Below are 27,818 nucleotides of genomic sequence, written 5' to 3'. Positions count from 1 at the left end.
CAAACAGTTTTGGAGAAAAAATTCAGTTTTAGATTTGTTGCTATTGAAGTTATCTTAGGATATCTGGCTGAAAATATTCAGATTACACTTGGGTGTGGAAATTCTGCTTTAGGTTTTATCATTGTTTAATGACAACTGAAACCAAGAGCAAAAAATTGTCTTGATCAAGGAGCGTGTAAATGTTGAGGAAAGCAAAAAGAGAAGCTTAAGTGACAAAGGGCTGATAACCAGAAAGAAACACATTTTAAAAGAAACACATTTTAAAAGAGGAGAGATGAACAGAAATGATGGCAGTTCTATGAACTAAGTTTTATAAAACATGCTCATAGTAAGAGATTTTATACATTTAAAAATAAATTAGAGAAAATGCAATGACTAAAATTGGACATAATTAACTTTGAACATTTAACAACTTTTTAATACAAAAGATATAGATACCAATGGAATAGAGTGCCTGACTTCAAGGAGTTTGCTGTTTATGCAAGTTAAGAGTCTGATTATATGTGGGAGCCTGGCTGGCTCAGTTGGTGGAACATGGGACTCTCCATCTTGCGGTTGTGAGTTCCAGCCTCACCTTGGCTGTAAAGATTACTTAAATAAAATCTTAAAAAAAAAGAAAGGGAGAATGATTGCATGATAAAAAGATGAAAATGATGATGATAATGATTACTACTACCAGATACTTGACTTTTATCATTTACTCTTCATAAAACAATTCTGCATGGGAGTGTTATTAATATTACTCTAGTTTGCAGACGAGGAAACTAAAGCATAGAGGGATTAGCCCGTCTACAGCATCTAGTAAGAGCCAGCATTTGGCCCAGAAGTTTGAATGAAGAGACTGCACTATTAATCACTATCTCTTTGATTTCAATAATAGTTCATAAATGTAAAGATTAAGTTAGTTAATATATGTATAAACATCTTAGAAAGTTTACTCGCAGGTATTAAGCACTTTGTGTCAACCATTATTATCTTCATCACAGCCATTTTGAGGTGGAGTCTGGATGGTAATACAAAATTCATTCTCTTATTCGTTATTATATAGAGGAGTTAGCCGGGGGCATTACAAGAACACATAGGAGCACTTAATTTTAAGAGCGAGAACAGATGTCAAGACGTGAGATGTCAAGAGATCCTTTTAGATAGGAAGGACGGAGCGGTGTTATGAAGAACAAGTAGGCAGGGGAATAATATGAATGAGCAGAGAAGCAAGGCTGTTGACAGAATACCATAATTGTAATTTAAGAGTGGTTGGGCCCTACAGTCGAATGGGCATTGGCGGGAATGAGGCTGAAGAGACTTCTTATCCAGTTCCATGCTGTGTATGGTTTTGCACTTTATTCCTTGGGAAATATCACTGAGAATACTACTCGAAAATACAAACACGGGCACAAAGCTATAGGCTCACCACGGGGATTAGAATAAACTTGTAGGACCAAGTCAGTATGCGAAGTAGAGGACAGATACGGAATGCTAGGGGTGAAAAAGCGCTGAGCCAGTCCCACTTTCGTTGGATCTCGCCTCGACTTAAAAGGAGTACATTGAGAACAGCACAAACCACCTGAGCCCCAGGGAGGGAAGGCCGTCTTCCGGCGTCCTCGGTTGCTAAGGGAGACCGGAAGCGCCCTCACGCTCCGCCCTGCAAACCATAGAGTACCGGAAAAAGTGGGAGCCGAAGGGTCAGGTGCGGGAAGCGGCGGCTGTTTGGTTCTCGTTAAAATGACGACCTTAGTGCTGGATAACGGAGCCTACAATGCCAAAATCGGTTACAGCCATGAAAATGTGTCGTAAGTGTTCCCTCCGTCCTTAGGACAAGAGAGACTACGCTTCATCTCGGGATCACAGTCAACTGCAAATGCTCCTACGTCGCCCTAACCTGCGCCAGAGTGATGCTCTGGTTGGAGCTTGCTGAGTGGGGTGCTTTGAACTGCTCTTTTGGTGTGCATTTAGGCTACGCGGCCCCGGAAGTGGGACTTGGCGTTTCCCACGTTCTCTCGTGCGTAACAGGAAATAGCTCAGGAAAATAGGCTTCTAAAGAAGCCCATCCTGCGGGAGGGTTGCGCACACAGTTCATGAACCCTCAGGAATCATGGACGTTTATATGTATATACATATTTCTTGAGGCTTTCATCACATCCTCAGTGGGTTCTGCGACCTCCCCTTACAAAGTTTAAAAACAGTTGTCTTACCGATTGCAGACGTTGAAGGCTTCGAATCGAAGCCCTTCGTAGTGCTCATTAGCTGACCTCGTTATTAGAGTTGATTTAACAGGATTACTACAATGGCATTCATAAAATAGATAAGTCCTATATGTATATGTAAAGAAGAAGAGATGTTTTCGTCTATGTTTACAGAGCATTCCCCCTTCCTCCTTTTTTTTTTTTTTTTTTCTTTTTCAATGCGAACAGTCAAACCGCATAGGAATGTAAATTGTTAGTCTTTTAGAAAATGTTTTGGGAGTGTGTATCATTGTTTTTATCCTTTGACACAGTAAACAGTAAGTTCGAAGTGTTTGATAAGAGCGAATACAGGAGGGCGCCTGGGTGGCTCAGTGGGTTAAGCCGCTGCCTTCGGCTCAGGTCATGATCTCAGGGTCCTGGGATTGAGTCCCGCATCGGGCTCTCTGCTCAGCAGGGAGCCTGCTTCCTCCTCTCTCTCTGCCTGCCTCTCTGCCTGCTTGTCATCTCTCTCTGTCAAATAAATAAATAAAAATCTTAAAAAAAAAAAAAAGAGCGAATACAGGATGCTTTATATTACAGACATTGTATATGGTTTAAAAAATGGAAAGCAAACTGAATAATCAAGAATAGAAAATTGACTAAAATTATCATATAACCATAAGATTGGCTACAGTGCAGTTTTTAAAAATCATGTCCTCCCGTGACTTAGACGGCTCAGTGCGTTCAGCATCAGACTCTTAATTTCGGCTCAGGTCATGTTGTCAGAGTCTGGGATTGAGCCCGTTTGGGCTCTGCACTCAGAGGGGAGTTGGCATCTTGCTAATTAAAAATCTTTGGAATCCTAGAGACTTAGTTTTAATGGCAAGAATTTTGAACCTGTAAATCCTTTACCAGAGTGGTATTAAGGTTTCCACACTAAGCCTGGGTGGCTGAGTCAGTTAAGCATTTGCCTTCAGCTCAGGTCATGAGCCCGGGGTCCTGGGATCAGGACCAAGACCTGCCTCTCCCTGAGAGTCTGCCTATCCCTCCCCTTTCCCTCTGTGTGCTTGTGCTCTCTCTCAAAAAAATAAATCTTAAAAAAAAAAAAATATTTCCACATTAAAGCCAGAAAGAGCAGAAACTTTACCTAAGCTCTGTCGTCTGTGTGATGGCAGGATCAATACCCATCTGGAAGGATTTCTTAAGGATTACTTGAGAAAGATAAAGGGTCCAGTGTAGAGGCTAGTGCATGTTAGTACTTTAAAAAAAAAATTTTTTTTTAAGATTTTATTTATTTGTTTCACAGACAGAGATCACAACTAGGCAGAGAGGCAGGCAGAGAGAGAGGGGGAAGCAGGATCCCTGCTGATCAGAGAGCCCGATGTAGGGCTCTATCCCAGGACCCTGGGATCATGACCTGAGCCGAAAGCAGAGGCTTTAACCCAGTGAGCCACCCAGGCGCCCCAAAAAAGACATTTTTTGATTATTCAAAGACAAAATGAGAAACACTGATTGTGGGTATTTTTTGTCATGGAACAGGGTGGTAGAGTAATTGTATTTTTTGGAAGTGGAATAATTGTTTTTAGGGAATAATTGTTTTATTTCTTTGTTTATAGGGTAATTCCTAACTGTCAGTTCAGGTCAAAAACAGCACGTCTTAAAACTTTTACTGCTAACCAGATAGATGAAATAAAGGACCCTTCTGGACTCTTTTACATCCTTCCTTTTCAGAAGGTAATTCAATTATATGTCATTTCTAACAACATAGACCTAAATGTAAAGACAATTTTTAAATTTATAATTAAGATTTTGTATATATGGAAATATTTTTAGATCTCTGAGAAAAAGTTATTTAAATTTTAAATAAGATCTTATTAAAACCAAAAATTGAAATTAAATTGTCTTGTTAACAATAAGTGGCCATGACTTAGTTACTGATTGTGGGTACTGAATTTTATTTATGTTACAGCTAAATGAGATGAACACATTTTAAAAAAGTGTGGAGTAGCATCTCCTTAAAGAATGTTTGAATAGTGAAAGTAACCATAAAGATAAGTTAGTGGTTTAGAATATATTAATATGAAAAAAAGAATATATTAATATGATTTTAAAAATTATTCAAATATTTGTGATAATTTATACAAGAATTTTTTTAGGGCTACTTGGTGAATTGGGATGTTCAAAGACAAGTGTGGGATTACCTTTTTGGAAAAGAAATGTATCAGGTAACAAATTAGAGTATGTATTCAAATTTCTATTTCCATGTCTTATGCAAATGAAAAATTACAGCAATAAGAGTTATGAACTCATGTTAATGCAAGAACCAACAGGATAGGATATAAAGCTAGTTTACGCCTTAATATGACTTAAATAGATCTGTTGCACATGTTCACTGTGTATTTATATCAGTCATATTTTTAACTTCTATAAAAGTTATATATACTACCAAAATATACATGTATATGAAAAGTAATACATGCTTGAGATTATTTGTGCTAAAATCTGTTAGGGAAGAGCGCATGGTGTGAAAGTGAATAGACTCAGAATTTTTAATGAATAGTCTTATGCTGAAGGTTGGCTCATATCGGCTCATGAGAACCAATTACATGCATCTCCTCCCAACTCTGCGTTCAGAGTTTGGTGACTTCAGGAGAGCTGGAAATCAGCCATTGTGACAGTATTTATAACACAGAAAGTGGTAGGCTGTACAAATCAGGACTTTTATTTCCCCCCTGGAGATCTGGCTGTTGAACATTTACCAGCACACATTGAAGGTGGGTGGAAGGAGGGATGAGATTGCAAATGTATGGACATTATTTCATAAGCACTGTCAAGTCATGGAGGGGAGGACTTCTGTGGTGAGAAATACATCTGGGGAGGATGATCAGATTTCTGATTTAGAAAAATACTTGCTAGCAGTACAGAAGACGGATCAGAGTGAAAAGAAAACCGAGGCATAGAGGGCATTGAGAAGGCAGTGGCATTATTTCAGAGGAGAGATAAGGCAGTATCAGGAAAAGCCAAGGGCAGATTCCAGAGAGTGAGTCTGGGATTGGGGTTGAAGGTAATTGAGGTATCTAGCTTTAACTTTTGAATATGTTTCTAGTATACATTTAAGTCACTAATACACTGTTCTTAGTTTTGATTTTTTAAATGTTAATTAAGTATGGAATTTGAGGTTACGAGAGTCTGTATGAAACTCAAGATTGTCTACATGTCTACTATTATTAGACTAATTCACTATCTCATTTTTATTTTCACAATAAAATATTTTGGTCTACATACCTGAATTGTGACTTTTTTGTGAGGATTTTGTGCTTTTACTGTCTGTAGTATAACTTTAGGTATAGTGAGCAAATACTCTGTTTTTAATACTTCTTAAGAGTGTGGGAGAGAATTATATAAACAGTAAATATGCTAAAGCTTCTGGCCTTTTAACTTTGAAAACAAAATACCTAATGCTTGTAGTTAATATTGTTCATTACATTTGCATACTGATCTTCAAACAATTTGATAGTACCATTTTATCAATGCTACCATTAAAAGAGTTAAAATTAAATAATAAAGTGCATGAGTTCTATAATCAGACTTCTGGGTTCAAATCCTAGCTATGTCCCTAATTAGTTAAATAAACCTTGGTAACTTATTCAACTCTTTTATACCTCAGTTTGCCAATTAAATGTATTTAGTAATAAGACTTGCCATCTAGGATAATTGTAAGAATTTAATATGTTTGTTTATATATGTGAAACAAGTGTTTATAACTACAAAATTATAAAACTTGTGGAAATTTTTCTCTCATAGGTTGATTTTTTAGATACCAATATTATTATTACAGAACCATACTTTAACTTCACTTCAATTCAAGAATCAATGAATGAAATCCTGTTTGAAGAATATCAGTTCCAAGCAGTCTTAAGAGTAAATGGTGAGTTATAGTTTTCATTACAGTTAAGTAATGGGAATATGGATGGATATGAATAGGGTAAAGAGAAACACTTAAAATAAAAGAATATTGGGTGATATTCCTTTAGATTTAAAGAAAATAAAACATGGAATTTAAAAACTAGATGGACTTTTAGAGATTATCTAATCAGATTTTCTCACTTTATCTTTTTACTAGCACACTATTTTCTCCCTAATGAAGTTACTAGCCACATTATTTTTTTTTTTTAAATGACCTCTATGTCCAACGTGGGGCTCAAACTTACAACCCTGAGTCACATGCTGTACTGACTGAACCAGCCAGGTGCCCCACTAGCCATATATTTTTAATTTCTAAAAGATTATTGTTTCTGAGGTAGTTACCTTTTCTGCCACTGATGTGTTTGCTGTCATTATTATTATTGATTGAAATAATGTTAATAGCTTAGCCTGCCAATATATGGAAAAAGAGTCTGAAAAATAGCATCTAGAAGTAAGTTTATGAAAGGCTAAAATTACATTAAGTGACAGTATAATGAAAGTATTTAAATATATATGAGTGATATTGTGCTATAATGCTTAACAGCACAGTCTCTAGAACAGTGTTCTTCAAGGATGATTTTGCTCTTTGGGGACATTTGGCAATGTCTGAAGACATTTTTGGTTGTCACAACTGAGAGGGTGCTGTTGGCATCTAGTGGGTAGAGGATATAGATGTTGCTAAACATCTTAAAGTGAACAGGAAAGCCTCCAGCAACAAGGAATTACCTGGCGCCAAATGTCAGTAGTTTTGAGGTTGAGAAACCTTGCTCTAGAATCATACTGCTTAGGTTTGAATCTTGGCTCTGTTACTTTCTAATTGTATGACATTGGGTATATTGCTTAACTTCTCTGTGCTGGGGTTTTGAGAATAGTGCCCAGCAGGTAATAAATGCTCATAATTAAGTTATGATGTTAAAATAATTAAGTCATGACTATTTACCTTTAAAAGTTGATCACAAAATATTTTTATCCACATTTACCACAAAAATGTGATGTTGTAGTTTAAATGCTGTAGAGAGTTTGTGACAATTAGGAATATTGTTTTAAATTAGCATATAGAAATAAAGGAAGGTTTTTGTTTTTGTGCTTGTCTTAATTTGTTGCTTCTCTTTATTGCTTTAAATTAAGTGTGCTTTTATTTAATGCAGGTTTTTTTTTTATCTTTTTCTAAATAGCTGGTGCTCTCAGTGCACATAGGTATTTTCGAGATAATCCTTCTGAATTATGCTGTATCATTGTAGATAGTGGATATTCCTTTACACATATAGTTCCTTACTGTAGAAGTAAAAAGAAAAAAGAAGCAATTATTCGGTGAGTTGTATTCAATTTTCATGTTTTTCTTAGGTTAAAACTGAATGAAAGGTGTGATAAACTGAACCGAATTTGAATTCTCCCTTTTTAGGATAAATGTGGGAGGAAAACTCCTAACCAATCATCTAAAGGAGATCATCTCTTACCGGTAATACTTATTTGATTGATAGTGGTGGGGTGGTGGGGGAGCGGCTTGTGGCTGCTGGTCATGAACTTTTTAAAGTAATTTAAAATTATCCTTTAACCGTTAGTTGTAACTTCAGGTGACAATTCTATATTATTGCTTTAAAAACTATATCACATACATAAATACAAATGATGTTCAAATTGAAGAGCTTTCTAGTGGGGCATCTGGCTGCTCAGAAGAGGAGCATGCAATTCCTGATTTCTGGGTGATGAGTCCAAGCCGCACAGTAGGTGTACAGCTCATTAAAAAGAGAGAGGAAAAAAAAGCGTTCTAGCACAAGAAATGCTAGTGTCCATCAAAATTTGGATGTTTCCAAATTCGAGGGAGTTTAAAATTTTATTTTATTTTATTTTTTTAAAGATTTTATTTATTTATTTGACAGATAGAGATCGCAAGTAGGCAGAGAGGCAGGCAGAGAGAGAGGAGGAAGCAGGCTCCCTGCTGAGCAGAGAGCCCGATGCGGGGCTTGATCCCAGAACCCTGGGATCATGGCCTGAGCCGAAGGCAGAGGCTTCAACCCACTGAGCCACCCAGGTGCCCCGGGAGTTTAATATTTTAAAATTATAGAATTTATAAGAAGTTCTAAATGTTACACATTATAAAACAAATGTATTTAAGGAAAATAAATCTCTACTTCCTCTTTCTGTCTCATGTCAGTTGCATTCTCCACAAAGTATGGTCTTTAAACTGTATTTATCTCTTATAATTTTAGTCTCTGTGAGCCTTAATAATGTACTGTTAGTTCTGCTTGTTGAATTAACCAATATTAGATGACTATCCATCATTAAAAGTTGTGGAATTATTGTACTACCACATTCTAACACTTCTCCCTTTCCTAAATTTTATTCATGGTATTATTTTTTATTTTATTTTGTTTAAAAACTTAAGTGGTACTTTCTTGTTTTATAAGTAGAATTCTTAAATCTCAATTTATCACTACAATAATTTTGGCTGGTATGACACCTTCAATATCTCCCCTCTTTGTCATATGAGAAAATAAGTGAATCTGCATTTCTTTCTGCATTTCCTCCCATGTTTTCCTTCTTTCTTCTGTCAGAGGTACCTTTATTTTTTAGACGCCTTATTGAGCTATGATACATATCCACACAATTCACCCTTTTTTTTAAAAAAAGATTTTATTTATTTATTTGGCAGACAGATCACAAGTAGGCAGAGAGGCAGGCAGAGAGAGAGGGGGAAGCAGGCTCCCTGCCGAGCAGAGAGCCCAATGCAAGGCTCGATCCCAGGACCCTGGGCTCATGACCTGAGCCGAAGACAGAGGCTTTAGCCCACTGAGCCACCCAGGCACCCCACAGTTCACCCATTTAAAGTGTATATTTTCAGTGGGTTTTAATGTATTAGAACATTTTTAGAACATTTTCATTACCCCTAAGAGAGACCTACTTCCCTAATCCAACCTACCCAGCTTTAGCGCATTTGTAAAAAACTTTTTATTTTGAAATAATTACAGCCTCAAGAAGTTGTAGAATAGTACATAGAGCCTTGTGTAATCTTATTAATATATAACTAATATAGTATCAAAATGATAAAATTGACACTAATACAGTATTGTTTCCAGTTCTCACCATTTTTTACATGCATTTGTGTGTATTTATCCCATGTATAGATCATGTAACTATCACCACAGTCAAGATGTAGAACTGTTCCATCTCTCCAAAGGAACTCCTTCCCCTCACCCCTGGCAATCTCTAATTTGTTTTCCACTTCTATAGTTTTGTTATTTCAAGAAACAGAATCTTACAGTATGTAATCTTTAGACAGTGACTTTTTTTATTAAACAGTGCTATACCATTTCTTAATTATTGAGGTAACATTTACATATGACTTTTTACCATAGTTAAGTCTTCTTGCCTTGCTTATATATTAATTCTAAAAATGGAGGGTTCATAAATGGCATATACGGTGTTAAGGTTATGTGGATGTTATTTATTGTAGAACCAAACAGAATTGGGCTCCATTCCAAAAGATTTAGATATTTAGTTCCCTTATCCTCATCAGATTAGAAGCAACAAATTTGAAAGGCACAGAAAGTTGAGACAGATGAGGTCGTTAACCAGAACCTACACAGTTTTGAGTCCATGACCTGTGTATTAAATCATTGCTCCTTCCTTTCATGACTGAAAAAGTTCATGCATTTTATTTTTTTTAATAATTTTTTTTTTTAATTTGACAGAGAGAGATCACAAGTAGACAGAGAGGCAGGCAGAGAGAGAGAGAGAGGAGGAAGCAGGCTCCCTGCCGAGCAGAGAGCCCGATGCGGGACTTGATCCCAGGACCCTGAGATCATGACCTGAGCTGATGGCAGAGGGCCACCTGAGCCACCCAGATGCCCAAGTTCATGTATTTTAAAAAGAAAGTCTGTTGAAGTTCAATTTGAAAAGAACAACCTGGCAAGAATACTTAGAAATAGTATTTGGGAGGGGCAGCTGGGTGGCTCAGTCGGTTAAGTGTGTCCGACTCTTGATTTCAGCTCAGGTCATGATCTGAGCCCTGTGGTAGGCTCCATGCTGAGCATGCAGACTGCTTAAGATTCTCTGTCTCCCTCTCCCATTGCCCCTCCGCCACCACCACACTTGTGCTCTCTCTGTCTCTCTAAAAAAATAAAAATAAAAAGTTAAAAAGATATAGTTATGGGAAAGAAGAATAGTGAAAGACTTTATCAGTAGATGATAAAGCATTTTAAAATTGTAATAAAGTGATACTTAGATGAGAATTAAATGATAGATCAGAGAGAGTGAATAGTTAATTTTGAATCAAACACTGTAAAAGAAAACGTAATATATACTATTGATTATTCAGGAAAGGATACAGGGAAAGTTGGCTGTTGGGAGAAAAATTTTCCTTTGGCTCATACACTAATATTCAAATGGGTTTAATATTTAAATATAAAAATAAAGCCGCAACAGGAAAATATTTGAGTTGTTAAGAATAAAAATAGTAGAAGAAATACACTTGATCTTAGCCAAAAAGCTGACAAGTGATAAAAAAAAGTAGTCGAAGAAATAATAAAGCATATAATTTTCCTATATCTTTTTTTAAAAAAGATTTTATTTATTTAGGGGTGCCTGGGTGGCTCAATTGTTTAACTTTGCCTTTGGTTCAGGTTATGATCCTGGGACCCTAGGATAGAGCCCCATATTGGGCTCTCTACTCAGCAGGAAGCCTGTTTTTCCCTCTCTCTCTGCCTCTCCCATCTACTCATTCTCTCTTTCTCTCAAATAAATAAATAAGATTTTATTTATTTAATAAGCTATTTGAGAGAGAGAGAGAGCAGGAACAGTGGGAGATGCAGAGGGAGAAGGAGAGTTAGAGAATCTCAAGCAGACTTTGTGTTGAACACAGAGCCCAATGTGAGGTTCAATGTCACGACCCTGAGATCATGACCTGAGCCAAACCAAGAGTCAGACGTTCAACTGACGGAGGCACCCAGGTGCTCCCTTGACATATCACTTTAAAGAAAAAATATTTTATTGAGGTAAAATATATATCCAGAAAAGTTTACAAACCTTGAATGTATAACTCAGTGAATTTTTAAAAACTGAATATACCCAAATAACTAGAACACAGTTTAGGCAGAATATTATCAGCACTCTAATCCCTCTTTGTCCTCTTTTGGTCTGGAAAACCACTGATTTCAAGCATTTGTAAACAAAACTAATATAAATAGAAACCTGAGAAATAAACTTGAAACAAATAGGACACTGGGTTATTATCTTTAATATATTAAGGGCTCTTACCAGTCCTTAAGAAAAGCACTACCTTGGTATAAAATGGCTACTAGATGATTCTCAGAAAACAAATGGTCTGTGGCACAGATAGATAATCATTAGAATTACATACAGTCAAAGGATATAAATGGATAATTCTCAGACATAAAAAACGATAAGTATCTGAAGTAATTACAAATTCAGTTAAAACATTTATTGAGCACTTATTTAGGAGGTTGGGAGATACGAGTTAAATAAGAATTTCTCTTTTTCATGGCATTTCCTTGTAGAAAAATACAAATTAAAATGCCACAACTTTTAGAACTTGAATTAATAGAATTTTTTCAAAACATGATGTTCTAAAAACAAAAAAGAAGATGCTGCAGATAGTGATGCTGGCTGTTAATGATTGCAACATAACTTGAAATAACTTTTCTGGTAAACAGTTTGGCAGTACACCAAGATACAAACAGTATTTCAAATTCTGTGTCCTACAGTATGAATAAATAATGAGATAATCAGAGAGACAGATAAAAATACCTGTATTGCACCAGTTTTGAGTCACACTTTTCTCACATCGCTAGTTGGGATGGATCTTCCAGTTGTTGGTACCTTAGAATTGTTATAGTTTAATTATCATCTTTTCTTCTCATTGGTGCAATAGTGAATCTTAAGGTAGAATATGCTGTGTATGGAGATAACAAAAAGCAAAAAGGAAGCAATAATAATGTCTTTTTTACTTATTGAGTATAAGGACTATGCTTAACACTTTACATGTATAATTAGAGTCATTTACTTCTTACAGAGGTATTAAGTCGGTGATCTTATTGTTATGACCTTTTTAGAGTTGAAGAGATTGAATCCCAAAGAGGTAAAGTAACTTGGTTGCCAAGTTGTGATTCAGCCAAAGTCTTTGGGGCACCTGGCTGGCTCAGTTGGTAGAGTATGTGACTCTTTTTTTTTTTTTTTTTTAAAGATTTTATTTATTTATTTGACAGAGAGAGATCACAAGTAGGCAGAGAGGCAGGCAGAGAGAGAGAGAGAGAGAGAAGCAGGCTTCCTGCGGAGCAGAGAGCCCGATGCGGGGCTCGATCCCAGGACCCTGAGATCATGACGCGAGCCGAAGGCAGCAGCCCAAACCACTGAGCCACCCAGGCGCCCCGAGTATGTGACTCTTGATCTCAGGCTCATGAGTTCAAGCTCTATGTTGGGCATAGAGCCTTCCTAAAATAAAACAAAAAACAACAGAGCCAAAGTCCACGTTTATAAACATACAAATATCTTTCCTCCCTGATTTAAACTTCCAACACTAGGAATATAAATAAATACATTTTAATAGGTCCCTCTAATAAATATTATAGGGTAGTAAATAACCATATTTTAAAAGAACAATAGCATAAGAGAATGGAGATGATGTTGAGTCTAAAACAAAAAGTATTTGTAGTATATATGTGTAGAGCTAAATATTCAAATAATTTCATATTCTTATCTTTTTTTATGTTTTTAATTGAAGTATAGTTGACACAATGTTACTTTAGTTTCAGGTGTAGGACTAGGAATTTGACAATGCTATGCTGTACTTTCTATAAATGTAACTACCATCTGTTACCATAGAATACTATTACACAGTACATTAACTATCTTCCCTATGCTGTACCTTTCATCCCTGTGACTTATTCATTCTGTAATTGGAAGCCTATACCTCCCATTCCCCTTCACCTGTTCTGCCCATCCCCCTACCCTCTCTCCTCCAGCAGCCACCAGTTATCTGTATGTATGGGTCTGTTTTTGCTTTGTTTTATTCTTTAGATTCCATATATAAGTGAAATTTTATGGTATTTGTCTTTCTCTGACTTCCTTCATTTTGCATAAAACCTTTTAGGTTCATCCATATTATCACAGATGGCATGATCTCATTCTTTTTATGGCTCCTTGGTATTCCATTATGTGTGTGTGTGTCTCTGTGTGTGTGTGTACATACCACATTTTCTTTATTCATTTACCTATCATTGGACACTTGAGTTGCTTCCATATTTTGGCTATTATAACTAATACTGCAATAAACAGGGGCATATATAGTTTTTCAAATTAGTGTTTTTGTTTTGAGGGGATAAATACCCAGTAGTGGAATTACTGGATTGTATGCTATTTCTGTTTTTAATTTTTTGAGGAACCTCCATACTATTTTCCAGAGTAGATAGACCAGTTTGCATTCCCACCAACAATGCATGAGTTTCTCTTTTTCTATGTTGTTTCAACCCTTGTAACTTATCTTTTTGACACTAGTCATTCTGACAGGTATGAGGTGATAATCTCATTGTTTTGATTTGCATTTGCCTGATAGTGATATTGAGCAACTTTTCATGTATCTGCTGGCTATCTGTATGTTGTCTTTGGTAAAATGTCTGTATTCAGGTCCTCTGCCCATTTTAATCAGATTATTTGTTTTTTTAGTGTTGGGTTCTAAAATTTCTTTAAGTATTTTAGATATTAACCCCTTATCCGATAAATCATTTCAGATGTATCATTTATAAATATCTTCTCCCATTCAGTAGGTTATCTTTTCATTTTGTTAATGGTTTTCTTCACTCTGTGACTTTTGTTTCAGTGTATTTCCAATAGTTTATTTTCACTTTCATTTCCTTTGTGTGAGGAAACATATTTAGAAAAATGTTGCTAGGGGCGCCTGGGTGGCTCAGTGGGTTAAGCCGCTGCCTTCGGCTCAGGTCATGATCTCGGGGTCCTGGGATCGAGTCCCGCATCGGGCTCTCTGCTCAGCAGGGAGCCTGCTTCCCTCTCTCTCTCTGCCTGCCTCTCCACCTACTTGTGATTTCTCTCTGTCAAATAAATAAATAAAATCTTAAAAAAAAAAAAAAAAGAAAGAAAAATGTTGCTAAAGCCAATGTCCAAAAGATTACTGCTTATATTTTCTTTAAATTTTATGGCTTCAGATCTCACATTTAGGTCTTTAGTCCATTTTGAGTTTGTTTTAGTAGATGGAGTGAGTTTTCCCAGCATCCTTCATTGAAGAGACTATATTGGCCATAGATTAATATAAGCATCGGTTTTTTCTGGGCTCTGTGCTGTTCCATTGATCTATGTGTCTGTTTTTCTGCTAGTTACCATACTGTTTTGATTACTATTGCTTTGTAGTATATCTTGAAATCTGGGATTATGATACTTCCAGCTTTGTTCTTTTTCAAGATTGCTTTGGCTATTCAGGGTCTTTCGTTGTTCCATATAAATTTTAGGATTATTTGCCCTAGTTCTCTGAAAAATACTATTAGCATTTTAATAGGGATCATATTGAATCTATGGATTGATTTGGGTAGTATGGATATTTTAATAACATTAATTGTTTTAAGCCATGAGCATGGACTATCCACTGGTTTGTGTTTTCTTCAGTTTTGTTTTTAAAAGCATCTTTGTTTTCTTCATTAAGCCTGTGTTTCTTGGGTTCAGTTATCAAATATTTATTAAACATCTACTATATGTCAGTTACTACGTGCTAACTCACTACTATGATCAGAAAAGAAAGTGAGAGGGTTAAGTTTAGCAAGATTCCATTCAGAATGGTTGGAGAAGGAAAAAGTTTGCTCTCTAATAAATGTTACCATATTTAAAGCCTTTATTTTCAATTTCTTTCTGCAAACTGGACTAATATCTGCTCTCAGAGGAATAATGTGGAGTTTAAATATAATGGAAATGTGATTATTCTATAAAGTTGAAAATATTTTACACATTCAAAAATTTAATATTTTAAAAAGTGAGTTACCCAAAGATTTAATTCCAGCAAAAATATTTTAAGTAATTGTAAATTATCCTTTCATTTTTCCATTTCACATTTTACAGTTTTTTATTTCTGTTTAGGCAACTACATGTTATGGATGAAACACATGTGATTAATCAAGTGAAAGAAGATGTGTGCTATGTGTCTCAGGATTTTTATAGAGATATGGATATTGCAAAGTATGTATAATAGTAATCTAAGAATTAGAAAGTTGATTCTTGGGTAATGTTACACAAAGTTAATTATTTCACAAGTCTCTATTCTGTTTTCCAGGTTGAAAGGAGAAGAAAATACAGTAATGATAGATTATGTTTTACCTGACTTCAGTACAATTAAAAAGGGCTTTTGTAAGGTAATTTTTAAAATCCTTAATGACATTGCTTGATGTGACCACCTTAGTCAGATTTGAAAAACATCTAGTTGGGGGCACGTGGGTGGCTCAGTTGTTAATAATCTGCCTTCGGCTCAGGTCATGATCCTGGGGTTCTAGGATCGAGCCCCACATCAGGCTCCTGCTCAGCTGGAAAGCCTGCTTCTCCCCTCATCGCCCCACCACCCACTTCCTCTGCTTGTGTTCCCTCTCTTGCTGTGTCTCTCTGGCAAATAAGTAAAGAAAATCTTTCTTTCTTTCTTTCTTTTTTTTTAATTTTTATTTTTTATAAACATATATTTTTATCCCCAGGGGTACAGGTCTGTGAATCGCCAGGTTTACACACTTCACAGCACTCACCAAAGCACATACCCTCCCCAGTTTCCATAACCCCACCCCCTTCTCCCAATCCCCCTCCCCCCAGCAACCTTCAGTTTGTTTTGTGAGATTTAAGAGTCACTTATGGTTTGTCTCCCTCCCAATCCCATCTTGTTTCATTGAGTAAAGAAAATCTTTTAAAAAGAAAAGAAAAACATCTAGCTGGATTTGGTAGAGTCTTACAAAGTTGTTGAGAACTGCTTTTCTGCTCTTTGTTTCTCCAGACACAAATGTATAAATGATTAATACCTCATTAATAAAGTTATTTAGAGAAAGAACCATCAGCTGAATGATAGCACATGGGAAGAATCTGGAGATAAATCATATTGTTATTTATATTCTAGTTAATCCTTTTCTATTTTCTTAAGAATTAGTTTAAATCCATTTCAGAGTTGTTTATTTGCCTTGTGAAAGTTATCAGAATAGCTGACATGGCTGAATTTTACTTGTTCCGTCTGATATGATCAAATTGTAGTTTAAAAGGGGAAAATCTGGTGTACTTTCAAAGTGTTGAAAAGTAGTTCATCTTGGATGTTAAAATTATTTCTCCTTACCTTTGATCGGCTCAGGTGTAGTATCACTTCTGTTTGGGTAAATGCGAAGATTGGCCTTTTAGCTGACTTGGTGGAGGAGTATTGGGAAGTTAAAAATCTTTGGTCATGCTTAAAAATCTTTAAGCATGCTTCCATAAGGAAATATTTAGGTTACCATTTATTGCAGTATACTTGAAAAGAATGAAAAATTGAGAAGAGCCCAAATATCCACTCTTGGATGAAAATAAACAAATTTTGATGTATTTGTATTATAAGATAAACAGTAGTGAAAATTAAGTGGAGCTACATGATAGTTATGTATACATCTCAAAAACATGTTTCTGTCTAAAACATCTAAGACATGATGGTGTCTTTAGGCGATTTTTAGGAAGATATGTACATTTTCAGGCTGTGTGGAGTAATTTATGAAGTATGTAATTTAAGTAAGTAATTTAAGTATGAAGTAAAAGTATAAAACTGTATGTGAGTAATAACACCAAATTAAAAGTAAGAGTGTTAATTTATAAAGTATCAAATTAGTTGATGGATATATGGGTTTTGTACTTCTTTAATTTTATACTTCTATTAACTATACTTCTTTATATGCCTGAAATTTAAAAAAAAAATTGGGGGCATATGATTGAGGTGAAATACAAATCAGAATTCTGAAGAGGGCTCATAAAATTGAAATCACTCTATAATGTTCTTAGAGACAGATGCTTGTGGAAGGACCTAGGTTGGGTTTCGAAAGTGGGAGTTGGGATAGGTTATGAGATCAGGTTGCTTTTTCATGAATTGGAAGTCCAAGTCCTCTTTAGGATATCAAAAGTATACTTTTTTCCTTGGGGACGACGAAAACTGTAAATACATAGACAGCCCCATCTTCATATATCATTAAAACACTCCAGTTATATAAAATACCTTCTGGATAATTTACAGCATTTTATAGAGTTAATGGTGGTAAAGTAATCTGTATTTCACAGGGATGAGCCCTCAGTAAATTCTCAGTGATTCCCAATTTCTCCAAAACTGCTGATCATTAGAATCACCCAGGGCACTTGAAAAGTAACCTATATCTATGTTCTCAGTTCCTGTTCCTGGATATCCTTGTTTGAAAACTTAATCTTTTTTTTTTTTTTTAAAGATTTTATTTATTTACTTGACAGAGAGAGATCACAAGTAGATGGAGAGGCAGGCAGAGAGAGAGAGAGAGGGAAGCAGGCTCTCTGCTCAGCAGAGATGTGGGACTCGATCCCAGGACCCTGAGATCATGACCCAGCCGAAGGCAGCGGCTTAACCCACTGAGCCACCCAGGCGCCCCGAAATCTCTTCCAAGAGTGTGGGTGGCTCAGTTGGTTGGGCGTCTGCTTTTGGCTCTGGTCATGATTACAGGGTCCTGGAATTTGGCTCTCTGCTCAGCAGGGAGCCTGCTTCTCCCTCTCCCTCTCCTTCTGCCTGCCATTCCGCCTACTTGTAATCCCTATCTCTATCAAGTGAACAAATAAAATCTTAGAAAAAAATCTATTTCAGATAATTGCACTTTCAGCTAAGTCTGGGCAAAACTTTTTTTTCTTGAAAAAACAATTTTTTTTAATGTAGTTCTCTCCTGCCCTGTAAATGACACCCTGTTAGTTTACTGGACTAAATGCAGCCAGTTTTCTCCTTGCCAAAGTATAAACCCTGTTTTCTCAAACCTGTACCTTACATAGTGAGCCAGTAGGGATGTGGTTATTCCTCCAAGTGACAGTTGCTTTACTCATCATCTTTGGAGAAAAAATGCAGATGCCACATATTATTATTTGCAGCTCTTTTATTGGTCTTTGGCTTGTGATTAGTACTGGTTATAGGCCAAGCTTCATTAACTCAGTTTAGACTCCTTGTTATCAGTTGAGTGGACAGATTCAGTTGCCCTGGACTTTTGCCAGACAGTGGAATGTTACATTGAGTTTTTAATTCAAAAATAATAGTTTAATTTTTCCTTAGTTGACTAATGTTAAAATTTCTAATTTTTTCACAGTACCGTTGACCTCAAACAATGTAGGGGTTAGGGATGCCAACCAACATCCCCCTCCCCAATGCAATTGAAAATCTGCATATACCTGGACACCCTCTGCTCCCACAAAAAACTTTACTATTAGCCTACTGATGACCAGAAGCATTACTGATAACATAAAGTTGATTAACATGTATTTTGTATGTTATATGCATTATATACTATATTCTTGCAATAAAGTAAGCTAGAGGAAAAAAATGTTATTGGGAAAGTCATAAGAAAAAGAAAATACATTTATAGTACTGTATTATAAAAAAAAAATCTGTATATAAGTGGACCCATGTAGTTCAAACCCATGTTCAAGAACTACCTATACATGTTAAATCATGTGTATATTGAAAAAAATAAGACCAAAATACAAACAAAATTATGTGTATATCTTAGTAATCTCAAGCTTTAGAAATAATTTTAGTCTTTGTTAGGATTTTTTTTAAGAGTTTATTTATTTATTTGACAGACATAGATCACAAGTAGGCAGAGAGGCAGGCAGAGAGATGGGGGGAGGAGGCTCCGCAATGAGCAGAGAGCCCGATGTGGGACTCAATCCCAGGACCCTGAAATCATGACCTGAGCTGAAGGCAGAGGCTTTAGCCCACTGAGACACCCAGGTGGCCCAAGTCTATGTTAGGATTAATCCTAAAATGTGTTATTTTCCAAAGAGGTAAAAAAAAAAAAAAGTGTTATTTTTTATTTATTACTTAATCACCTTCATTGTTGCCTGATATGCAACAACTCTGATGAAAGTTGATATATGTTTAAGAAATTAGAAAAACAATAACTGCATAAAATGAAAAAAATTATAATTATTTAAGAGCCCTTATACTTAGGATATTGTTAAAACTTGTACTTTGATAGTTTATTCAAGAATATTTTTAAATTGGGAAAAAGATACAGCCTTCATTTTCTAGTATATATGATAACAACAGTAACAGTAATAATCTCTGTAATATTGTTACTGATTACAACTGATACGAATTCCAATTTTATCTCTTATCAGAAAGGGGATACCTACTGAAATGTAACGTACTTGATGGACTTAAATTGGGAAAATCTGGCTCATGATTAATGATTACAAGTAGTAGTTTCTGCAGAGTCATTGTAATTTAAATTGATCATTTTTTTACAGTATCAGAACAAAATTTATGAGACTGTGTAGTAATCATGGCCTACATTGACTAAAATAGCAATTCTCAGCAGCCCTTATAAAGTCCTTTTGTCCATGTCTAAAAAAAAATGTTTTTTGGAGTTAAACTCTTAAAACAGAAACTACTTGTAGTTCCACATTACTTATTGATGGTTTTGGAGCCAACATTCAACAAGAAATTTCTAGTTCTGGCTCTTTCCACTGGTTTAGATATTTGAGCCTGGGATAATCACATGATTCTCTTCTGTAAAATCTGGGTAATGGACTACATAATCATTAATGTTTTGTCAGCTGAATTTCTCCCAAGTCTGTGTCTTTTTCAGCTTATTTTGAGTGGACAAAATGAGTTATATCCCTTAAACTCAAGCCAGTATCACTTTTAAGTGAATTTATAAATCTGTAGGAGACACTTCCTTTCTGCCTGAGAAGGAAGACTACTCTGAGAGGATACTTTCCTCTTTACTACTGTAACAGTAGTGTGTTGGGTAAAAAGTAATTTGAGTTTCCTTTTTCATCCTAAAGTATTAAGAAAATTGTGTAATTTTTGGATATCCTTTTTTAAAAAGATTTTATTTATTTATTTGACACAGAGAGAGAGCTATCACAAGTTGGCAGAGATGGGGGGGGGAGCAGACTCCCTGCTGAGCAGAGAGCCTGATGCAGGGCTCGATCCCAGGACCCTGAGATCATGACCTGAGCCGAAGGCAGAGACTTAACCCACTGAGCCACCCAGGTGCCTCTAATTTTTGGATTTTCTTAAGAATAGTGTTTTAAACTTGGAATTTCTAAATTCCAAATGATAGAATTCAGAATTATATCCAGGTTAAGTGAGGCAATGTAGTGGAAGGAATATATTGTATGTGCTTTTAGTTATTAGATGAATGATCTCAAGCAAGTCATATATCCTTACCAAACCTAATTACATCATTAATAAAAGGAAAATATGCCTACCTCACAGGATTATGTGAGTGTTCAATGGGATAATGTATATAAAATGCTGAATACAATCAATGGCACATGGTTGACTTGCATACTGTGATTCAAGAATTTATTGAATACTCATTATGTGCTAGATGGTAGATATGTGATGGTGTAAATTATGAAGGATAATATAGAGTGATAGTGGAGAATAAAGGAGGGACCTTTCATTTGGAAGGCAGAAAAAGCCTCTTTGAAGGAAGAAAAAAATCTGGGCAGAGAAAGGATGACTGATTACATTAAGGGATCTATAATCTTTAAATATATTACTCTTTACTAATTATTAATATTTTCATATATTTTAAGTTTTTTTATTTATATAAAAGATTGGGTTATGCCATGTGTATATAATTGCAAATGAATATCTATAACTGAACCTAAAAGAGCTGATGATTCTTAGTAAAATTGGAAGGACCATTATTTTAATCTTGCAGAATGTTGTAGAAGATTATTTTTTCTGGCCCCTTCAAGAACACAGCTCAGCAGAAAATAAATAACAAGAAAATTTGATTGATGAAGTCCATGGATTTCAAAATTGATTTCTGAAAATTGAACAAATGAATTTAAATATTTAGTTTTTTTTTGTACAAGGGGAAGGGGAAATATTTTTTTGGAGGGGGCAGCAAAGCAAGTTTCATTGAGTGATAGCAAAATGATAATATAGAGCTCCCAAGGAGGGAGGGTACCCAACGAGGTTGCCTAGGAAAGAGGAGATCCTGATGTAATACAGTTACACGGTCCAATAAACATATAGGACAGGAGAGTGGGAGTGCCTGTCTGGCTCAGTCTATAGAGTATGCAACTTATGATCTCAGGATCATGAGTTCAAACCTCATGTTGGTGGTAGAGCTTACTTAAAAATGCATACATATATACATACATGCATACATAGGAGAGTGGAAGTAGATTTAAGATATACTAAATGTTTTTTTAGAGTATATTCTTTGTTCTCTAGGAACTGAAGTTGGCCTATTATTATAGGCAGGTTAAGAAATTCCCTCTACTCGGGGCGCCTGGGTGGCTCAGCGGGTTAAAGCCTCTGCCTTCGGCTCCGGTCATGATCCCAGGGTTCTGGGATCGAGCCCCGCATCGGGCTCTCTGCTCAGCGGGAGCCTGCTTTCTCCTCTCTCGCTCTCTCTCTCTCTGCCTACTTGTGATCTCTGTCTGTCAAATAAATAAATAAAACCTTTAAAAAAGAAAGAAAGAAATTCCCTCTCCTCTATTCTCCTTTTCTTCCTGTTTTATTTTTTTAATTTTTTAAAAAGATTTTATTTATTTATTTGACAGAGAGAGGGAACACAAACAGGGGGAGTGGGAGAAGGAGAATTAGGCTTCCCACGGAGCCGGGTCCGCAATGCGGGGATGGATCCCAGGATCCCAGGATCATGACCCAAGCCAAAGGCAAATGCATAACAACTGAGCCACCCAGGCGCCCTTCTTTCTGTTTTAAGGAATATGGCCAGATCATCTTTTGGGGAATAGTTACATTAAAGTAAGCAATTATTTTTTATGTGGTTTAGGCAACAGAGAGGGACAGGTTTTTCTAACTTTTGAGAATCCTGAAATTTCCAAGAACATGGTAATATATTAGTAATAACATGTTACTAAATGTTACTAGTCATATAGACTAGATAATGTAGCTTAAACTTTTTAATCTTATTTTTCTTTAAGCCAAGGGAAGAGATGGTGTTAAGTGGAAAATACAAATCTGGGGAACAAATTCTTCGTCTGGCTAATGAGAGATTTGCTGTTCCAGAAATACTTTTTAATCCTTCTGATATAGGAATTCAAGAAATGGGTATTCCAGAAGCTATCGTCTATTCAATTCAGAACTTACCTGAAGGTACATAAATAAAGTATTGAATGATAATGCTTTTTCTAAAAAAAATCACAAGCTCTATGAACAATAGAGAAATTATCTGAATTCCCTAAGTAATTATAGGCAAGTGGCAAGCCTGTTTTATTTACAGAGATCCCATAGTGCACTTGAATAATTCCTTATTGATCTTAGATTAGAAATTTGTTACAGGGAAAATTGTCTGCTAAAACTTGAAGACATTAATCTCTTTATGACTACTAAAATGTATCTGTTTTAGAAAAGTTTTAATTTAACTCAAATTTACACAGAATAGTAATTTATAATTTAACAAAGTGACAGTTTTTAGCTATTGATGGGACTGGTTTGTCCGTTCAGTTTTATTTGAATTAATGTACAGGAAGTTAATGAGGCTCAAGTCTGGTGCTTCTCAGTGGTGTGTGGGTTCTCCTGAAGCAGGATTCATCTAAGTAATTTTCTAGGGTCTTAGAGAGTACTTTTATTTTATTTTATTTTACTTTTAATATTTTTTTAATTTTTTTTAAAGATTTATTTATTTATTTGACAGACAGAGATCACAAGTAGGCAGAGAGGAGACAGAGAGAGAGGAGGAAGCAGGCTCCCTGCTGAGCAGAGAGCCTGATGCGGGGCTCGATCCCAGGACCCTGGGATCATGACCTGAGCCGAAAGCAGAGGCTTTATTTAACCCACTGAGCCACCCAGGCGCCCCGAGAGTATTTTTATATCTTGAAAGTGTCTTTCTAGTTCGTAAGGAATGGTCCAGGCATTAGAGAAAATCTAGCCCCTGCAATGTCCTTTCCTCCCATTAAAAAAAAAAAAAAAAGATGATTACATAATGCCATCATCTTCTTAATGTTATCTTACAACTCTTTTCATGTTAGTGTCTCATTAATTTCATGTTTTATATAAAGTTACAGGTAGTGTTACACAGCATTTTATATTACACTGCTTTAATGTCATGAGACTCAGTGTCGATGTAAGGGAACCATGTGCCTGTTTTGTGAACAGAAGCATTAGGTGGGGTGACCATTATTTATTAATTCCTCATAGATTTCACCATGGTGGCTTTTAATCCCAGCTAACCATATGGCACCTAACAAGGTTTGCCATCATGTAACTTTAATGAGTGTTTTTCACCATCAGGTGTAAATGTTGCACAGTAAGTAGGTCTGTCTCTGAGATAAAATGCAAGTTTGGGCTTCTAAGTTAAAATGCCTTGAAGGCCTTCCTTTTTAGTTTTACCCTAGTTCACAGTCTCAGCCTGCAGAAAGACTTCCTCCATTTTAGGGAAGAATGAGCATCATTACCAAATGTCTGCTGCTAGAATGTATTATGTATTAGCTTACATCTGTGTATAAGCAGTCAGTAGTTCAAACTCTTCACCTTAGCCTTTCTTTTAAAGATCTATGAGGTCATATTTCACTTGTTTAATGGGTCAATTTGTGTAAACTTTAACTTCATTATAAAATCTTATAAATTATAAATAGTTGTTATGGTTATTAAAAAATTACATGGTTTCCCAACCAGTAACTGTAACTGTTTGCTCTTGCCTGAGCCCTCATATCTATCCTTCTGGAAAGATAAGTAAATGGGTTTTCTGATGCCTTTTCTTCTTTTTTTCCTCTTAAAGAAATGCAGCCGCATTTTTTTAAGAACATTGTTTTGACAGGAGGAAATTCCCTTTTCCCAGGATTTAGAGATCGGGTTTACTCAGAAGTTCGATGTCTCACTCCAACAGATTATGATGTTTCAGTTGTGCTGCCTGAAAAGTAAGTGTTGGCTGATACAGAGATAAAACATGCAAGTCATTTTGAAGCTAAAATGGTCAAAACGTAGACTTGACTTAAAGCCTCATTCTAGCAGGTTGAATTCACCTTTGAAATCCTCATTTTCCCTTTCTCAAAAATTAGAAGAATAAACCTTACATTTCAGTGGGCTATGGCAGCTTGATGCTAATATGCTGAGTGTAGTTCCTGGGGAAGGACCTTAGCGGAGCCACATCCTGTTCAGCGTTTTTACTTTATAAATAAACAAACAAGGTCTCATGACTTGGCAAAGGCCTTATAGTAAGTTAATAGCAATGACCAGGCTAAAACCTAGTTCTCTTTTATTTTGAGTTGGGAACAAATACATGTCTCTTACCAAATATGTGTGTTAGTAATACCGTCTCACCGCAGTCCCAGTCTTAAGTGACGGAATTGCAAATAGGACCCCATATATCTGATTTTTTTTTTTTAAAAGAGAGAGAGAGAGAGAGAGCAAGGGGAGGTTGTGGGAAGGGGCAGAAGGAGAGGAGAATCTTAAGCAGGCTCCATGCCCAGCACAGAGCCTGATGCATGGCTCCATCCCATGATCCTGAGATCATGACCTGAGCCAAAATCAAGAGTCAGAGTCTTAACCAAATGAGCCACCCAGGTGCCTCCCATATACCTGACTCTTAATTTTAGAGTTTTTTGTTTTTTTTTTTAAGATTTTATTTACTTATTTGACAGAGATCACAAGTAGGCAGAGAGGCAGGCAGAGAGAGAGGGAGGAGGAAGCAGGCTCCCTGCGAAGTAGAGAGCCCGATGTGGGACTCGATCCCAGGACCCTGAGATCATGACCTGAGCCAAAGGCAGCAGCTTAACCCACTGAGCCACCCAGGCGCCCAGCATACTGGATTTTTATCCTGTGTGTTTATTTTATTATTATTTTTCCTCCTCGTTTCTTTATTCCCCACACTTTTTTTTTCTTTTTCACCCTCATATGCTTTTTGTCCTGCACTTGAAATGCAAGTCATGCGTAAGGCCAAGGGATCCACAGAAATAGTCTTTATTCTTTTATTCATCAAATCTTTATTGTACATCTGTTTTATATATGTATGTAAGTAAATACATATTTAAAGATTAGGCAATAAAATGAATATAATAAAAGATTTATTAACTTTCCATCATTTTTCAGATTTTAAACTGATTTAGGGGAGAGGAACAGTAGAAATAGAATTGAGTCATAACACAAAGTATAACCTCGTTGAAAAAAACCAAACTAAATGTTTTACGTGTTTTTATGTTTTACTGTGTCCTACCCTGTAAACGTTTCATTTACTAGAGGTAACAGTATAGCAGCAAAAGCACAGACTGAAAATAGTTCTGGGTTAAAACGTAGTCTCCCACTTAACCTCTCTGAACCTCATTTTCCAAATCTGTGAAATGAGAGAATAGTTGTTTCATGGGTTGTTGGACGAAATAGATGACATATATTTGTCACATACAGAATTTAGATCTAGTTATGACTGTTTTTCCTTCATGCATTTTTGACCTTTCATATTCTGGGCTTTTTTTTTTTTCATATTCTGTTTTTTATTAGAAGTAGAGGGTCTATAAATTCAGGGCATGGGGGAAAAAGAATACTTTGTTATACTGGTGACCAAGGTTCTTTTCTTTCTGAGTTTACCTTATTTCTATGAAGCTTATGCTTATTTTCACACTTTAAGTGATTTTTCTGTTAAATTAGGTTCAGTAGAGATTGCCACATTTTAGTTACTAATGAATGTTTTTTGGCATTTCAGTTCTGTAAAATCATCTCGGTTCACTTATTTTAACTTTTTTTTTAGCCCTATTACTTATGCCTGGGAAGGTGGAAAATTGATATCAGAGAATGACGATTTTGAAGATATGGTAGTAACAAGAGAAGATTATGAAGAAAATGGACATAGCGTCTGTGAAGAGAAATTTGATATTTAAGAAACATTCTGAATTAAAGTTTTGACTGGTCGTAATTGAAAGGTTTAATTTCAATGTTCTTTTTAAAGTAGGTTACCTTTCATCCTAAGATAAGATCTTGAACTTATGTAAATACTTTGATCCTTGGCTAATTTTCAAAGGTTTCTTAGCTACGTTATTACAGTAAACTGTATCTCAGCTCATATTTTCATTTAGGAGTTAGACTACCATAACAGTGCTCACACTGTTCCTGAGAATAGGTTATGTTTCATTAGAAGATGAAAGAGAATGCATTTTAAATTTAATTCTTTAGCTGAGAGCACAAGTGTAACTGTCTCACTGGTCAGTTTTCCTTGGAAGATTCTTTTGTGTGGCTATGACTAGAGAGGGATTGGCTAAAGTGTTTCCTGGCTGATATGATTTCTCTTTTAGAACTGAGTATTTTATCTAAAAATTGTCATTTTTGTTTATACATACTAAATTTGGGAAGACAAATCTTATTTGTGTTTTGCATTTATTTTTTATAGAGTAAGTTGGAAAGGGTGGAAACGAAAGCCAATTTATTGAAGTGCTTTTTTGATCAGTACTATGTTGGCAGAAATGTATTATTTTATTCATAAAAAGACTGTACCATTTTTTAGGCTGAAAAGAAATTAGACGTTAACTCAGGGTTGGTCAACAACTCTTGAAACAAATGTTAATGGTTTGTTTTAAAAACTCATATGGGGTACCAAAAAAAACTCATATAATTCACAGTAGACATAGTCAGGTGTTAAAATCTACAGATTTCCAATTTAAGGAAAGAGCTGGTAATGACATTATTGAATAGAGCAGGTATGCTTCTCTGTTTACAAACTGTAGAAACTCATTTGGGCTGTTCTAAGCAAAACAAAATTTATCAGTAGGACAGTGTTTTGTAAAATTAATAAAAAAAGAAACTGGACCAACAGCCTTAGGAAATATAAAAAAACAGGATAACCTTAGGAATCTAGGTTAAAGAAATTGAGAAACAATCCTTTTAGAGCCCTGCCATCAAATATCTTAGCTTCTCTATTTTCTGTCTTAATGTTATTATGTTCATGAATCAAGTTCCTACCAGTTTCTTCATCCTAGTTAGGATCATGCATTTACCCCATGCCTTCAGAGACTGTGACAGCACTACTAAGATAGATCAAAAGCAGGTCATTTCCCAAAGGAAAATATAGGTGAAGAGACAGATGCTGATCAGAGTGAAAGAGCGGTCAACTATAATTTTACTTAGGTTTTGTTGGGTTAGGACCTGGTCAGTCCTTCCTAGACTTAGGCTGGAAGTTGCAAATTGAGTGTTTGTATGTTACCCAATTACTAGCACATACTCTGCGGACAGTGTAGCAAGACAGTGCTGTTAGCACAAAATGAGGTTTTGCAGCCATTCAGTTAGAATTTCAAGATGATGTGATTGAACGTAAAATGGTAAATCCCCATTTAAAGGACTTTCCTTGACTTGTCAAGATCTCATGTTGGACAGGCAGAATACTTATTCATCACCAACCAGGTGTTTTTCCTTGAACACGCATTCCTCAAAGCTGCATTCCCAAAACATGCCCTGGCCTTGAAGTCTTGCTGAGACTGATGTGTGTGTTCACATGCTTACTATAGTAAACTAATTTCTGTATGCAATGTGCATCTCATCATGGTCAT

At 35.8% G+C, this 27,818-nt stretch overlaps 1 protein-coding gene across 2 annotated transcripts; it reads left to right on the top strand.

The window, feature by feature from the left end:
* Positions 1-1,638: 1,638 nt before the first annotated feature.
* On the top strand, positions 1,639-26,638 carry ACTR6 (actin related protein 6). 2 transcript variants are annotated; one of them, XM_082739219.1, is made up of 11 exons: positions 1,639-1,790; positions 3,779-3,896; positions 4,319-4,387; positions 5,967-6,090; positions 7,304-7,439; positions 7,531-7,587; positions 15,225-15,323; positions 15,418-15,496; positions 22,272-22,443; positions 24,068-24,206; positions 26,030-26,638. In XM_082739219.1, exons 1-11 carry the CDS (start codon positions 1,723-1,725, stop codon positions 26,157-26,159), a joined length of 1,191 nt encoding a protein of 396 aa, XP_082595345.1. In that variant the 5' UTR covers positions 1,639-1,722; the 3' UTR covers positions 26,160-26,638. The 2 variants fall into 2 exon arrangements, with proteins under 2 accessions (XP_082595345.1, XP_082595346.1); XM_082739220.1 differs by having other exon boundaries at positions 1,654-1,790; positions 4,319-4,400.
* Positions 26,639-27,818: the final 1,180 nt, after the last annotated feature.

This window comes from Mustela nivalis (assembly GCF_964662115.1).
Source record: "Mustela nivalis genome assembly, chromosome: 7".
NCBI classification, from domain to species: Eukaryota; Metazoa; Chordata; class Mammalia; order Carnivora; family Mustelidae; genus Mustela; species Mustela nivalis.
Note: the sequence above shows the minus strand (reverse complement) of the source record. Positions and strands in the feature narration are given on the sequence as shown.

Coding starts and splice junctions, on each gene's coding strand:
- ACTR6 (XM_082739219.1), top strand. CDS start 1,723: ATGACGACCTTAGTGCTGGATAACGGAGCCTACAATGCCAAAATCGGT. Junction 7,588..15,224: donor AAGGAGATCATCTCTTACCG/GTAATACTTATT, acceptor ATTTCTGTTTAG/GCAACTACATGTTATGGATG. Junction 22,444..24,067: donor AATTCAGAACTTACCTGAAG/GTACATAAATAA, acceptor TTCCTCTTAAAG/AAATGCAGCCGCATTTTTTT.